Source organism: Exophiala aquamarina (assembly GCF_000709125.1).
Source record: "Exophiala aquamarina CBS 119918 chromosome Unknown aczIA-supercont1.18, whole genome shotgun sequence".
Taxonomy (NCBI): domain Eukaryota; kingdom Fungi; phylum Ascomycota; class Eurotiomycetes; order Chaetothyriales; family Herpotrichiellaceae; genus Exophiala; species Exophiala aquamarina.
The window spans coordinates 198,895-212,942 of NW_013550570.1; the positions used below are offsets into that span (position 1 = coordinate 198,895).

Sequence of the window (14,048 nt, forward strand, 5' to 3'; positions counted from 1 at the left end):
TTGAAGGAATGCATCTCGCATTGCATCGCGACCGCCGGGGCCTTACATCTCGTGCGCCGCGTTTGGAGGTTTACTCCCCGTTAAAAACCGACGTTCATGAGACCAAAGGCCACAGATGACAAGGGAGACAAACAATAACTGGTGTCTACTGGGTCAGCTCAGCCGTGTATGGCTGCTGGTTGGCGGATCGTTGCGGGTATCGTTCATATTGCCGAGAAGGTTGGCCGTAAGAACAATCCCCCCGCAGGACTTAACCTTTGGAGATAGGAGCTGTGCCAAGGACGAGGCTGAAAGAGGAAGTTTTGGATCCCGCTACCTCCGAGGCGTGGTGTTGTTGGTTCTGGATATTTATCATCGCGGGGGACGATCGGAAGACCCCAGTTACAGGCAAACCTCGCTCGTGACATCATATCTTGACAGTCTCTGAAATGCACCGAGCTCATGACTGATATTGCGCGAGTATGAACAGTGCTGGGTAATAGCTACGTCCTGTAATGCCTTGATGGAGTACCCAAGCTTTGGTGTGTGCACAGGGGAATATGATGCATTTACTCGTAAGCCTCTTCCGTGTTTATGTCAGCATCCCGCTGAATAGTAATCATCAAGCAACTCAGCGGCCACCAAATTTTCTTCTTTGGATGTTGAAACCTCTACCAGGAGATGCTGGTGGGATAATGCATGATTAAGAAGAGCCATTCCGACACTGCCCACACCAAAGAATATGGACTCATTAGGGGAAGGATCTGCCATGTTGAATATCGAGATGCTAGGTCACGACCAGGCCCGCAGTGTCGATGAGTTATGGGCAGGAAAATCCGACATCAAGGAACGACGCAAACTGCAGAACAGACTCAATCGGCGAGCTTACAGTGAGTGGAGTACCGCGGTAGTGTCGCAAAACATAATAATAACAAAAGAATGTCCAGGAAAACGCCAGTCAGATTTGAGGGTCCAACAAATTCAAGAACAGCCTTTCGATGCCACGCAGAATGTATCTGGCCAACGATCGAAGAGGCGCAAGATTCCCGGCTCGCGTGTATTTTCGATCAACAGAGAAGATCCAACGCAAAAACGCGGCCAAATCTTCTTGAAAGATCTTGTCCAATCCTCAAAGCTGTCACCAGTGTTAGCCTTCAGCATCAGTGAAGGCGTCGCAACGCCTTCCTCTCAGGAATCGCCTGACGGTCGCTCATCCACAGAACCATGGGATGAACCCTTCCAGCACACGACTGAACAAGCCTTGACGCAGCCCGAGAGGTTTGGCGACATCCTCGATGCTGCCTCCAGCACCCCAGGGTCACATGCTGCACTTTTTGAGCAGAATTTGAACGTGTTCGACGACGGATTGTCATTATATTCGCCTTCATCTGACGGCCTTCTTACATTGATATACTACAATGTCTTTCGGGGGCTAAGCAAGAACATACGGGCGCTGAAATTGGACCTCAATCTGATGCGGACCCTGGATTACCAGTCACCGTTCATAACTGGCAACATTGATCTGTCAACGCTCCCGCCCGACTTTCAGCCCACATTGCTACAACAAACTATTCCTCACCATCCTTGCTTTGATATCTTTCCGGATCCTGTTCTGCGAGATAATGCGATCCGCAGCTGGGCCGCCGATCTACCATTCGGCAATCTGTGCATTAATTTAGCGGGGAGAAGCCACTGGCAGGAGATCGACTTTTCACAAAGACATGGCTGCATCTTATGGGGTGCGGCAGACAGTGCAGATAGCTGGGAGGTCACTGAGGCATTTGCTAGCAGGTGGCCTTACCTGGTCAAAGGTACTTATCGCCTCCAAGCGGCAACCAACAAATGGCGATCTATGCGAGGAGAACAGCCAATTTATTTCGCATAATAGATGTGCAAGGGTGATACTGCTTATGCTAGGAGTCGCTGCTATTGGGACACGAGCGTTCCCGAGATGAGAGAGTCATTAGTAGCAAGACGGTGTCCAGAAAGAAAATGAAGAGGCTTTTGTGCCGAACCGGGTGCGTGATCAAGGCGGTCAACAGCGATGCCAACGAATTCAAAGCTTTCACAGCTTTCACAGTCACTGCCCCAATATGCGCCTCGACCTCACGGAAGAGAGATTCGCAGCAACCCATTCAAAACCGTGTACACGTCAGCGCTCGCTGGGGCACCTTGCCAGAAATAAGCAGCTAGGCAATCCACGACCAACAAACCATGCTCTTAAGATTTGTAAGTCTTCAAAATACCCTTCAAGTGCTGCGATTGCTGAGTCTGCGGGCAGGTTCTGAGCGCAGCATGCCTGTCAAGCGTTATCTCCGGTACTTCTTTCTCCAGGCGAATGGCAGGCGCAGCGTTTCTCTTGGGCAATGCTGAAGAGGTCGGAAATATCCAGGACGGAGTCGGAGCTGGTATCGATCTGTACAAGCTATACACGGGTGACGGATCAGCTGCCGCTGGATGGCCAACCAAAGACCAGTGGGTGTCGTTCGAAGACATGTAGGGTCTTGAGCTCCTCTCTGTTCCCTGGCTCTATATCTGATGCGAAGGAGGTTCAATGCTAACAGAGCCATGATGAGAGCCTCATGTGTCAATCTGGGTGCAGATTGCGGCGCCAACAACTCAGGTGAAGAAATCGATCAGATCTGGAATGCGATTCAGTTTGTAGCTCACCTGGCAGGGGTCGATCATCGATTCATCCTGGCGGTGATGCTACAGGAGTCTAAAGGCTGCGTGCGAGTCCGCACGACCGGCAGTGGACTTGCCAACCCTGGACTTAGGCAAAGCCATAATGGGCAGTACTCTTGCAATCAAAATTCTGTTGTCCTAAACCCATGCCCTGGCTCACATATCTTCGGGATGATCCATGAGGGTGTTAGAGGCACCATGGACGGGGACGGCATCGCTGGCGTTCTGAACAAAGTAGCTACCTGTGATGATGCAGGGCAGTACATTTCAGGCAGTATTCCCGATGAGACTCGGCTTGAGATTGCGGGATTGTCGACGGCTTGCTATGCCAGTGATATTGCCAATCGACTGACTGGGTGGGTTGTGGCGCCGAGTCAGTGTCACTTCTGAAAAAAAACTAAGAAATACACTCTGGACACCATCGCTTTGTGTGCCCTATCGCATTATCCTGGAATTGGGGGTGACGTGGTTTAAGGGGGAGCTTGAATTGTCCGCTGCCACTATGGTCGGAGTTCCTATCAACTCCAACAGTCTTTGCATCCCAGTGAGCTGCAAACAGTGGCAATAAAACATTGTTGAGATTTTTTTGATATGTTTATGCATGCATCAATACATGATGGTGATAATGGTTAGGAAAGCCACGAGCTGCCCTCGCAGACGAACGAGCTGTGCCCGGAACGTACGGGCAATGATTTGGGGGTTCGGAAAAACTTCGGCGGAACATGTGACATAGTTTCTCCGATCTGCCACCTGGCGAGTCCAGATCAGAATTACTGTACAGGACAGTATGTAGTAATAGCGCAGGCATTTTACCATCATCCACCGTCCTAGCAATTGGTTCTGTTCTCATCACCTCACGGGATGCCGAATAGCTGCTCGGAGTCATACACCAGATATCAAATGTGATTCACCAGACGCCAAACCACACACCATGTTGCCTTTCCTCGCTCCCTACCTCGCCAACCCGCGGCAATCGCTCTCACAGGTGCTCAATTTCGCTCTCGTCTTATCGACAGCGTTTATGCTGTGGAAGTCACTGTCAGTGATTGCAGACTCGCCATCGCCGATTGTCGTGGTGCTCAGTGGATCTATGGAGCCTGCGTTTCAGCGAGGGGATCTACTATTTCTCTGGAACCGGGATCAGGCCGCGGAAGTGGGTGAAATCGTGGTCTACAATGTCAAAGGGAAGAACATACCAATCGTGCATCGAGTGGTGAGGAGCTACGCTCCCGCTGTCGCAGTGGAAGCGAACAAGAGGTAAGGACCACTCGCGTCGAACAACACACTGGGGGCTCAGGCCAAGGAAAGCACAAAGACTGACATTCGGATTCTCTTTCTAGCGGCAATCTTTCCACATCCTCCCCGAAACTTCTGACCAAGGGCGATAACAACATAGCGGATGACACAGAGCTCTACGCGCGAGGACAGAGCTACTTGAACCGCAAAGAGGACATCATCGGGAGCGTGAGGGGCTACATACCGGCCGTAGGATACGTGACTATCATGCTCAGCGAACACCCTTGGTTGAAGACAGTCATGTTGGGAATGATGGGGCTGATGGTCATCTTGCAGCGGGAATGAGCAAGTAAGGAACGCGTGTGGTCATCGTTTGAGCAGAGAGTTGCGTTGGGAAAGCCAATCCCTTGAGGCAGGAAATGAAACAAGGTCTGCTCAGTGTCGATCCTCCGTCTGTCTCCAGGAGGATATTTGGCATCCTCCCGGAGTAGGAGCCTGGGCCAGTGGAGACAGGTGCGAGATCACCTGACCAGACTAGGCTGCCAGTGGATGAGGGAAATACCGAATACCGCGTACCGCGTATGGACAATAGCCAACGGATGAAAGCCCAAACAGGGGAAAGGATGACAGCATGTTCTTTAGGGATGATCCGGATTGCGTATGTTTGAATTGTTTGTGGCTTCGCATCGCCAGGCCTGTGACATACCAAGAGATCGATCCCAAATCCTCCCAGGGGGTCATTTCAGCCCCGGCGGTATAGACCAGTAATAGAGCCAATGAAGCTGGTATCGACGGAGCACCTCCGCGTGTGCAGGAACCACAACTGAAAGGAGCTCGATTCTCGCCGGCCGTCGGGCCCAGGGCTGAGGCATGGGGCTTACCCGTAGGGCTTGAGGCTCTCGCAATCCTGGACAGGGAGAGAGGATGGGAGTAAACTAGCCCCCAAGCCTGTGTTGTGGCAACGCCAACGCAATCAAGGAAGGCCTCAGAGGCTGTCAACCAAGGATAGAGCCTTCCTCTGTCCTTCATACTGTAATCAGGACCAAACAGTGTTTTAAGCCCGTTTCTTGCATCGTACGTCTCTCTCTCCCCCCCTCTCTATTCGTAGATGCTCGTAGAACACAGAAGTCCTTTTGCCCCAGACCCCTGTATTGTGCCCATGCTCTGTGCGTTCGTATCCACGCGGTGGGCGCCCCCTCGCCCACTACGAAGTCCTCACTCCTGGGAGCCCCCTGTATCTAGAGGTTAGACTTTCCGTCCTTAATCAGCCATGGCAATGGTCGGCTGGATTCATTGGCGCCGCAAGGTTGGTGCCCAGATCGCTCGAGGTTCAGCTGAGCACCCGATGGGCCCTGACTCGTCGTGCTATTGACCAGATTTGCCGACGCCGTGGGAGTGGCCTCTCTTCTAACGGTAACTGTTCCATCAAGCCACATCTATTCCTACAGGGACCGATTCATGGGATGGACTGGACACGTTTTCTGTCTGTCTTTCTTCGTCCCCATCTCACCCCCCTTGAGCTCTGCCGGCTCTGTGTGCAGAATATATCACTATTACTACTATCATCATCACCACCACCACCACAGCAAGACCTGCCACCCTTGAATTGCCTAGGTGTATCAACCAGACACCCAGCCTCCCCGGTCTGGACTACCACTGCTCGCTAGCCGTAGCGACTCCGTCCTCGGCCGCCGCCGCCGTCTTGATTGCACCTTGGTCATCGCCTTACCAAAGCAGAGCAGGACCTGACTGGCACTGGGCCCTGGCCTTGTGGAAACGCTAAATCGGGGTGGTCATCATCCAATTTGGGTGCTGCATGCCACCAGCCCCATCGCTACCCGCCCTGCCCTGGCTTATCTGCTTCACGCTCCAGCTCGACCCAACCCAACTTCTTTTTGATGACTTAAACAACGTCTCCATACTCGCGCTCTGTGCAAATTATCGGCGCATTCATCTGGCTGCCGCGTAGAACCAAGCAGCTGTGCGACCCACGAATCTATACACTTTATTGGGCTCTGCCATTGCGAACCAGATCCGCCAGCCAAGTTGCGTCAGTTTCAAGCGCCCGGTCATGCTTACTTGAATCTGGTATTCGACCGAATCCGGCGTGACCACCCAGCTGTCAACGGGGCCCGACCAGTCAAAGTCTGGAATCATCTAATTGCTGCCTTCACGGAATTTCTCAACATGTCGATTTTGACACCCATGACATATTCAGCCATTGCGATCACCAGGTGACCAAGACTGGTCTTGGACCTTCTGTTTCGATCCTTATTCCTGCAATATCATCATTATGGACGACAAACATGTCCCGTCGATGCAGCCCTTCTCGGCTGCCACCTTCGACGACAATGTTGGACTACTCGGCAATTCTGGCCAGAACAGAATGAGGATAACCACGGCTGTGTCACCACCATCTTACTATCGCGGCTTACACTCGAGGGGTAATTCATCCATCGATATGGGTGAAAGCCCTTACGATGTGGTTGAGCCGCCTACGCCGCAGAAGGAAAGGGGAGGCAACCCTGGTCCGTCTGCGACTGCCATGCTAAGAAAACTCACTACCAAGGTCAATCCTATGTCGAGGGCGCATTTCCGAACCATGAAAAGGTCGCAAGGACGACAGTACGCGACTCTCGAGGAGGGTGACAATGATTCGCCCACCGTCGATCTTTCCTCTCTGGAAGGGATGGGTTGGGAGCTCACAGACATGGCTGGTCAAGGCGAGACCAACCTTCAAGGCCAGCAAACTGAATATGCTCCGTCAACATCGACCAGTGGAAAACCGGCATTTCGAGAATTTGTTGACAAGCGGCGATCCGTGGGAGAAGGCATGAGGGACATTGGTGTCCAGCTGAGGCGAGATCCTACGAAATTAATCCGTCGAAGCTCGGCGCAGCGGAACGGGAACAGCTCAGGTATTGATCGAACCAAGACCGTGCGCGAATTCGGACAAAATCTTGCTCAAGAAAAGAACATGATCGTGGAGGTGGAAGAGCCCGTTGATCTGAGTGTCCTGGAGGGCGGCCAACCTGATAATCGAGCCAGTCAGATGTTCGAAAGCAACCAGATGAGCGCCAGGAATAGCATGATGCCCCAGGAGACAAAGAGTTATTTCTTCCCCGAAGACCCGGACATTCCCAATTGGAAACCATGGTCGATGAGTGCCGGGTACATCCTGGCCTTGACAGCCCTTGCATTGGGGCTCGCCGGATTTCAGGAGTATCTGTTTCAAAGGTCAAACCGCGAAGCCAGACAGGGCGGGGGACTTTTGGCTTTCAACGAGGTCTCGCAGATATCTGTCTGGGACTTCTTCGCCTGGAAGTGTGAGTGTCTTCGTGTTTGTCCAACATCAGGATGCTTGCTAACCCGTCAATAGATCTCCCAACCATGATCGCAATCGTGTTTGCCGTCCTCTTTTCAATCATGGATTTCGATATCCGCCGGCTCGAACCATTTTATCAACTCTCTCAACCTGGTGGCGCGAAGGCATCGTCGAGTCTCAATCTCGACCATTTGACCATGTTCCAGTATTTCGTCCCTTTCAAAGCGTTTCGTTTGAAACAATGGGCTGTGCTATTTTCCACCACGGGCAACATTATTGCCTCGATGGTTGCTCCTGCGCTTCAAAATCCCTCCATCCAATTCGACACCAACCCCAATTGTGACCCCGTATGTGCGGATCCGGACAGAGAAAACCGGTATTGGGTGCGGGTATCGAGCGTTTATTCGCGACTTCTTTCGGCCAGCTATCTTGTGATTGCCATGATTTTGGTCATTCTCTTCGTTCAATTGCGGCGAAAATCAGGCCTTCTCAGTGATCCTAAAGGTATCGCTGGAATCGCATCCATGGCGACCAAATCACACATCCTGCAGGACTTTGCATCGACCGACGAGGCAAATCTCGGCCAGATTCACAAACGGTTGCAACATCGACGATACGTCCTTTACAAATCCTCAATCTGGCAGGGCGAATGGTCTTCGGCCAATGAAGCATTTCAGGACAGCGAACGAAAGCTTACAAGCCCGCATCCCATAATGCTGCGGACCAGTGCGGCAGTTCCGTTTCTGCTGTTCATGGGCTTCTGTCTGGCGTCAATACCTCTGGTCACTTTGACACCCGCTCGAATAGTGCCGAACGCTGCACCCTGGCTTCCAATTGTGATTGCTACAGCGTTGAAGTTGTTCTTCAGCACTTTCGAAGCAGACGTGCGGCTCATGGAGCCGTTTTTCATCCTTTCCGAGGGAAACGCGCCACCACAAAACAGTCTCACCTTGGATTATCAATCTTCCGTCTACGGAATCATGCCGTTCAAGGCACTATTCAACAAACATTATCTGGTCGCATTGGTGGGATTCGCATCAGTCACCCTAGATATCCTCACTGTTACAGTCAGCTCTTTCTCGGTCGACTCGCAGGATTTCATGCATCTGAATGTCAACAAGGACCTCTCCAATGGTGACGAGACATACATCTCCTTCTGGGTCTCGCTCATTCTCTCAATGACGATCCTGGGCTTCGTCATTTTTGTGACGACATTGGTGTATATCAGGCGAAGGCATCCTTTCCTTCCTCGCGAGCCTTCCACCATTGCAGCAGTCCTGGCATTCATCTACTCCAGTAACATGTTGAACGATTTCATCGACACGGAAACGCTCAACAACAAGCAGATGGAGACCAGGCTAAAGACACTGGGGAAACGATATGGTCTGGGATGGTTCCGTGGTCGAGATGGCAAGGTCCACTGTGCGATCGACGAGGAGCCGATGAAGAGCAGATATGTACACGGCAAGTCGTATGCGATGGCGCAGGCGGGTCCTTTGCAGCCAGCCGAGACCTTTTATGCCGTCTAGACCCCTGTTTATTTGTACATTCAAGCGATGGAGTTTTATGTTGATGATAACGCCGATTCCACAAGGAATGATTGTCGGGCCCAGAATTTTATGAAATATGAGAGATTTGGGAGGCTTATTGGCCTCAGCAGTCGCGCAGAACCATAGTCTTCGTAATGGCTACATGTTACTAACGACCCTGATTCGAGGATCAAGAAAGCCGTTTCCAGCCATTATCTGTTGTCGTCATTCGCCCACGTCAACTCACGGGAAGCCAAGTACGGATACTCTTCACACACTCATAATAGAATCCAGATATGGCCAGACTAACCTGGGCCTAGGCTGTCGAAGCTAAACGAAGAGGAAACCTTGGATTCCACGGTCAGCCCCCAAAAAGCCAAGGGGGTGTGGGGACACCACCGTTGGCGGCGATTGACGAGCATTGAACCCCTGCTGCCCACCGATCAGTGGAAGCAGATATCGGTTGGATGATGATAGACGAACAAGCTGGAACACCTGGTGCCGTGATATGTATGACTCCTCCTACTGGGCGAACCCTGCCACAGCACCGCCGTGTGTGGATGGGCGGGTGGGTTTGAAATGGGGAAGGCGCGTGCCTTGTGCATCTGTGGCACATCGCTCCTTCCCAGGAACAACACCGATGACGTAGGCTACCCACCTGTCAACAATACCGTGTCCCCTGCACAGCATCAGAATGCTATTTCTTTTCTTTTGGCTGGCATGTCCTCAATCTGGACGTCTCCCACAGCTCGTCGTTTCAATCTCTCGCCAGGTGCCTAACTCTAGGTCTGGACAACGAGCGATATCAGTCTGCTCCATCCAGTTTGACTTCGGCCCCAATACGCACTCCTGCATGTCTAAGGATGCCCACCCCCGGCTATATCTTCCGTGATGGCGGTGCCACTCCACCTCTAGAAGAGAATCCAGCCTCAGAGGTTCGAAAAAGAATCAGCCAGCCCGCAAAACCGCTGGCGGTAGCCTCTCGGCCGCCTCTTGGTCAGAATACTTCCACCAGCCATCAACTGGCAACTGCCCAACATGACATCCTGGGTACTGCCCAAAAGGCCGGTAAGGAGGATCACATTACAAATCTAGGATGGCAAGCCAACGCTGTGGGTGTAGATACTTTGGTTGGAGGTCTGCCGAATGAGGAACTATGGACACTCGTGAGGAGGTTCAATAAGGCAAGTCGGGATTTGCCGAACGGCGCATTCAAAGAGGTTGAACACAAGCTTATTAAGTTTCCAGCAAATGTACCATGTCAAGCAAGTTCTCGTGGCTCCTCCAGGCGGACTGGATCTCAACATTGCGGATGAAGATGAATTCTCCCCGGACAAACTTCGTGCCAACCTTGAACGTCTTTATATGACTGTTGTTGTTGGTGTCATCGGGTTTGGGAAGCATATTGCAAGATTGAGATCCTGGCACGAGCCTATACGAACATCTGTGTTTGCGATTGCCTACTTCCTCGCATGGATGTTCAATCTCATCATGCCAACACTGCTCATCTTCATTATCGTACTTATCACCGTACCCAAGTCTCGGCGTATCGTTTTCCCACCTACACCTCTCGCTCTTGTCAGTCACAAGACAGGTGGCATCCAAAAACCCAAGGCTGGTGTACTTGGAAGTCATGACAGCGTAACAGGGGCACCTGAGAAATACAAGGGAGAAGCCGTGGAGCAAGAAGCCAGCAACTTGGTCTCCGGCATCGCTTCAGTTGCTATTTCCAGCGCCGCCGGTCGTCATGACCAAGCGGCACCAGACGACGAAGGAGGTAGCAAGGCACTGGATAGTGGAATGCCTGATCCTACCAAACTAGCCAGCACTGCCGCTGATGCTTCTTCTTCAGCTCAAGGTGGCGAGGAAACTCACGATAAGACCAAACAACCAATGGAAGCTGCTGTGTGGAAACAAATGCGTCCAGTTATGCATGTCATTGGAGATATCTCCGACGCTTGGGAGCGATTTGCAAATGCTCTATCACCAACGCCACCCTTCTCCGACGACAAACGGCTGCAACTTGGGGCGATATTTGTACCCTTGCTTTTGATTTCTCTCATTACCAAGCCTCAATGGGTCATGAAGGGATCAACGTTCTTTGGCGGCTTCGTTTTCTTCTCCGATCCGCTGATGAAAAGAGGAATTGAGCTGTTGAACGAAAAGGTCCCTGACTGGCCCAAATACCTTGAGATCCGCAATACGCTACTCAAAGGCGTCCCTACCAACGCTCAGCTCACTGTTACTTTACTGAGAATTGGTGAGGCCAATCGGGCACCTCTCCCTCCACCTCCTCGTTCCCACCAACCACCACCTGATGAGCCGGCTGACTTGGATAAGGCTGCTATTACTGCTAACGGGTTAAATGCTACGCAATCAGAGATTGAAGATGTTGTCACAGTGGATGGCCCAACAACCGAGGAAACAGAGCAACCAGAAGAAGGAACCCCCAAAAAGAAAAGCGGATTTGGTGCCAAAGTCATGTCCACACTTAAGCATGGCACGGCTGGCGCTGTAGAGACAAAATTGGCAACTGACTCGGCCCGAGCAACTTTAGGTTCACACCATGCGAAGGAGAAGCTGGGGGTTCTACCATCCAAACGAGAGCAAAAGAGCAAGCCAGTTGAGGGGCCTGTCGAGTTCAAGGCGCGGTACAATGGCCGGAAAGGAGCCGTCTACATCGACAGTTCCATATCTGGCCCCAGTGGAAAGAGACCTGCTTCTCCTTGTGTCTACTTCACCCGTCACCTAGATCAAAACGAGATCGTCGAGAGCATGCCTTCCGATCCTGAGTGGGCCGTGGCTATTGCAGACCTCACAGAGGTAAAGAAAATCGGTGGGCTGGGTTGGAAAGGCAAGATTGTAGTGGGCTGGGCTACAAGCAGGGAAGTGAAGGATGGAATCGAGTTGGTGGCCAGGGATGGGTCGGTCTATCGCGCCATGGCGATCAAAGAACGTGACGAGCTCTTCAATCGTGTTATTTCTATGGGTCAACAGGTTTGGGAAAGCTATTAATTTCATAGTAGCGTACACACAGATCAGAACACAGATCACAGAGTCACTCAGACACACGAACTTATGAGCATGATTATGAAGACCTGGATGTGGACTAGGGGCCTGCCGAGGGTAAATTGCGTTCCATTCATGACCACTATTAAGGTATTTCTATCAGATACGCACTCCATGCTCGAATGAATGCTAGCCTGCTGCGATTCCATCGGCGCGAACTAACTACTCCCCATGATGTGAGAGTACTTAAGGAAAAAACAAACAATGTTCACAACGAGTATCTATCCAAGGGATAACAGTAAAAACAATATTTCGTCTCCCCTTTCCAACCAGACCCCTGTTTTTCGACCAGTTCACAATCGCACCTTTCTGAGGGATGTGGAGAAAACAGGATTTCGTCTTTGGCGGCCATGAGGCCCTCACTGCTAAATCAACGATCAAATCGTTCTTTCAAGGGATGCAGTGAAGGGATATTTCAAATTCTTGTTCGATAGATGTCTTTCATTTTGTTTTGACACAGGGGACAATTATCGAGCCAGCTTGAGAAGCTGACGACGTTCGCGCCGCTGTCTCCGCCTGTGAGTCCGGCAGTGCGCACAGAATCGACTAGCTCCCGCGGATAGCCTAGACAAATTTTTCGACCTCAAGAGGCATCCTTCGTGGTGGCCTGATCGACATTCCGAGCAGAAGACTGGTTTGGGAGGCACCGATTTGTCGTTGTCGATATCAAGCCAGAACTCGCGAGTCGCCATACAGGCTTCGGGGTTCGGATTCGGTGTTGTTGTGGCCGTGGTTGTGGCCGTGGCTGCCGTTTTAAGAGAACGGGTTAAGGTCGAGTAGATCTTGCTACCGAGCGATTGCAGACTTCTCCCGAGCGCGGTGGCCAGCTTGGCCCGTGTTGTGGGAAGATCATATGGGGGAGATACGTAGAGATCAAGTCCGCAGATCGGGCAGTCCACCTTGGAGTTCAAACCTGTCTTGTTGTCAGTGGCTGTTTCTTGGCCTCGTGCAGAGGAAGTATGCATGTGGCTGTGGTCTCGGCGTACCCAGCTGAGAGTTTTGAGAGCAGACAGCACGAGCTGTGCGCCGGGAAACTGAAAGTCGAGATAAGCTTGCACGGTACAGCCAACATTGCCCTGCAACTGGGCGATTAGACGACTCTGCAATCCAAGAGCGTCCTCTGTAGTAATAGCAGCGAAGGGCAACTGAACACCAGTGCCAGGCGAGCCGTCACTGCAGCCCAATTGTCCCAAATCGATTTTCACCCAGGGATGCCGAGAACAGAACTCTCGAACCTTCCACCGAAGCTGGTGATACCCGACTATGAGCTCGATCTGTGTATCAACAGCCAGATTCTCCAGGCCTGCCGCTTCCAGTAGCTGTTGACGGGCAGCGAGCGCGTATCTGTTAGCTATAAGAGCATAGAGACGACAGTGGATCTTGAGGCAGGTTAGTATGAAGCGCGCGTCGTCCTCCTTCCGCACCAAAAGCTCATCGAAAAAATGGCAGTACGCTTGATCGTACATGTCCCATACGGCCATATGGTGTTTGTCCAAGCCACAGAGGTACTCACCCTGGGCATCCACCGCAGGAGACATACCCTCGAGGTCTGAACGTCGCGGGTCTCTTCTACTCATTGGGTGCGACTCGTCTAGTCGCCCGTGGAGCAAGGTGAGCCCTCTCGCTAAGTATTGTAAGCACTGAGTTCGGGATCTCGCATTTTCTGGCGTGGCTGTCGCTTGCAGTGGGGACGGGTTAGCATTGTTGACTTTGAACAGCCATGCTCCTTCTTTCACTTCGATTCTGCCCCTCAGCATGAATGGAGTTGGAACGTATGGTACGTGTCCCTGGCAGTGGGCTGCAACTCCAGCAAGAGCTAAAGCAGCTGCTTTGTTGATATTGACGCCGAATCTGTCACTCATCGTAAATGAGTCTACTGAGCTTGGGATGTGGACTTGCCCCGGGGCTTCAGCTCCACCGCTGGCCATGTTGGCTGTTGCGTTGTGTCAGTCGGTTTTGGTGTGATGCACCGTTTACTTTCAAACGTTCGGAAGGCAACCAGGTCTTCTCGTGGACGAACTGGATGATCCTGGTGTGTTGAAGAGAAGATAACATGGTACAGGAGTGATGAGCAATATTATTCCCTGATACCACGGGTCGAGGGAGGCAGTGACCACAAGAGGTACAAAGCTACGGTATAATGGAAAGGACAAAGTCCCAAAGGACATTGTTGGCTTCCTTGTCTAGCACTTAAACTCTGGGTTTGGTCGGCTCCACGTCTTTGA

The 14,048-nt window shown here is 51.8% G+C and overlaps 5 protein-coding genes across 5 annotated transcripts; all 5 read left to right on the forward strand.

The window, feature by feature from the left end:
* Positions 1 to 721: 721 nt before the first annotated feature.
* On the forward strand, positions 722 to 1,864 carry A1O9_11536 (uncharacterized protein; the record flags this gene model as incomplete). The annotated part of the gene is made up of 2 exons (XM_013399432.1): positions 722 to 869; positions 927 to 1,864. The coding sequence occupies 2 exons, from the start codon at positions 722 to 724 to the stop codon at positions 1,862 to 1,864; spliced, it is 1,086 nt and encodes a 361-aa protein (XP_013254886.1).
* A 453-nt stretch (positions 1,865 to 2,317) lies between these two features.
* A1O9_11537 (uncharacterized protein) lies at positions 2,318 to 3,054 on the forward strand (the record flags this gene model as incomplete). The annotated part of the gene is made up of 2 exons (XM_013399433.1): positions 2,318 to 2,475; positions 2,529 to 3,054. The coding sequence occupies 2 exons, from the start codon at positions 2,318 to 2,320 to the stop codon at positions 3,052 to 3,054; spliced, it is 684 nt and encodes a 227-aa protein (XP_013254887.1).
* Positions 3,055 to 3,595: 541 nt separating this feature from the next.
* A1O9_11538 (signal peptidase I) lies at positions 3,596 to 4,245 on the forward strand (the record flags this gene model as incomplete). The annotated part of the gene is made up of 2 exons (XM_013399434.1): positions 3,596 to 3,921; positions 4,005 to 4,245. 2 exons carry the CDS (start codon positions 3,596 to 3,598, stop codon positions 4,243 to 4,245), a joined length of 567 nt encoding a protein of 188 aa, XP_013254888.1.
* A 1,948-nt stretch (positions 4,246 to 6,193) lies between these two features.
* A1O9_11539 (uncharacterized protein) lies at positions 6,194 to 8,754 on the forward strand (the record flags this gene model as incomplete). Its single annotated transcript, XM_013399435.1, has 2 exons — positions 6,194 to 7,226; positions 7,280 to 8,754. The coding sequence occupies 2 exons, from the start codon at positions 6,194 to 6,196 to the stop codon at positions 8,752 to 8,754; spliced, it is 2,508 nt and encodes an 835-aa protein (XP_013254889.1).
* An 863-nt stretch (positions 8,755 to 9,617) lies between these two features.
* Positions 9,618 to 11,769, forward strand: A1O9_11540 (uncharacterized protein; the record flags this gene model as incomplete). Its single annotated transcript, XM_013399436.1, has 2 exons — positions 9,618 to 9,920; positions 10,003 to 11,769. 2 exons carry the CDS (start codon positions 9,618 to 9,620, stop codon positions 11,767 to 11,769), a joined length of 2,070 nt encoding a protein of 689 aa, XP_013254890.1.
* Positions 11,770 to 14,048: the final 2,279 nt, after the last annotated feature.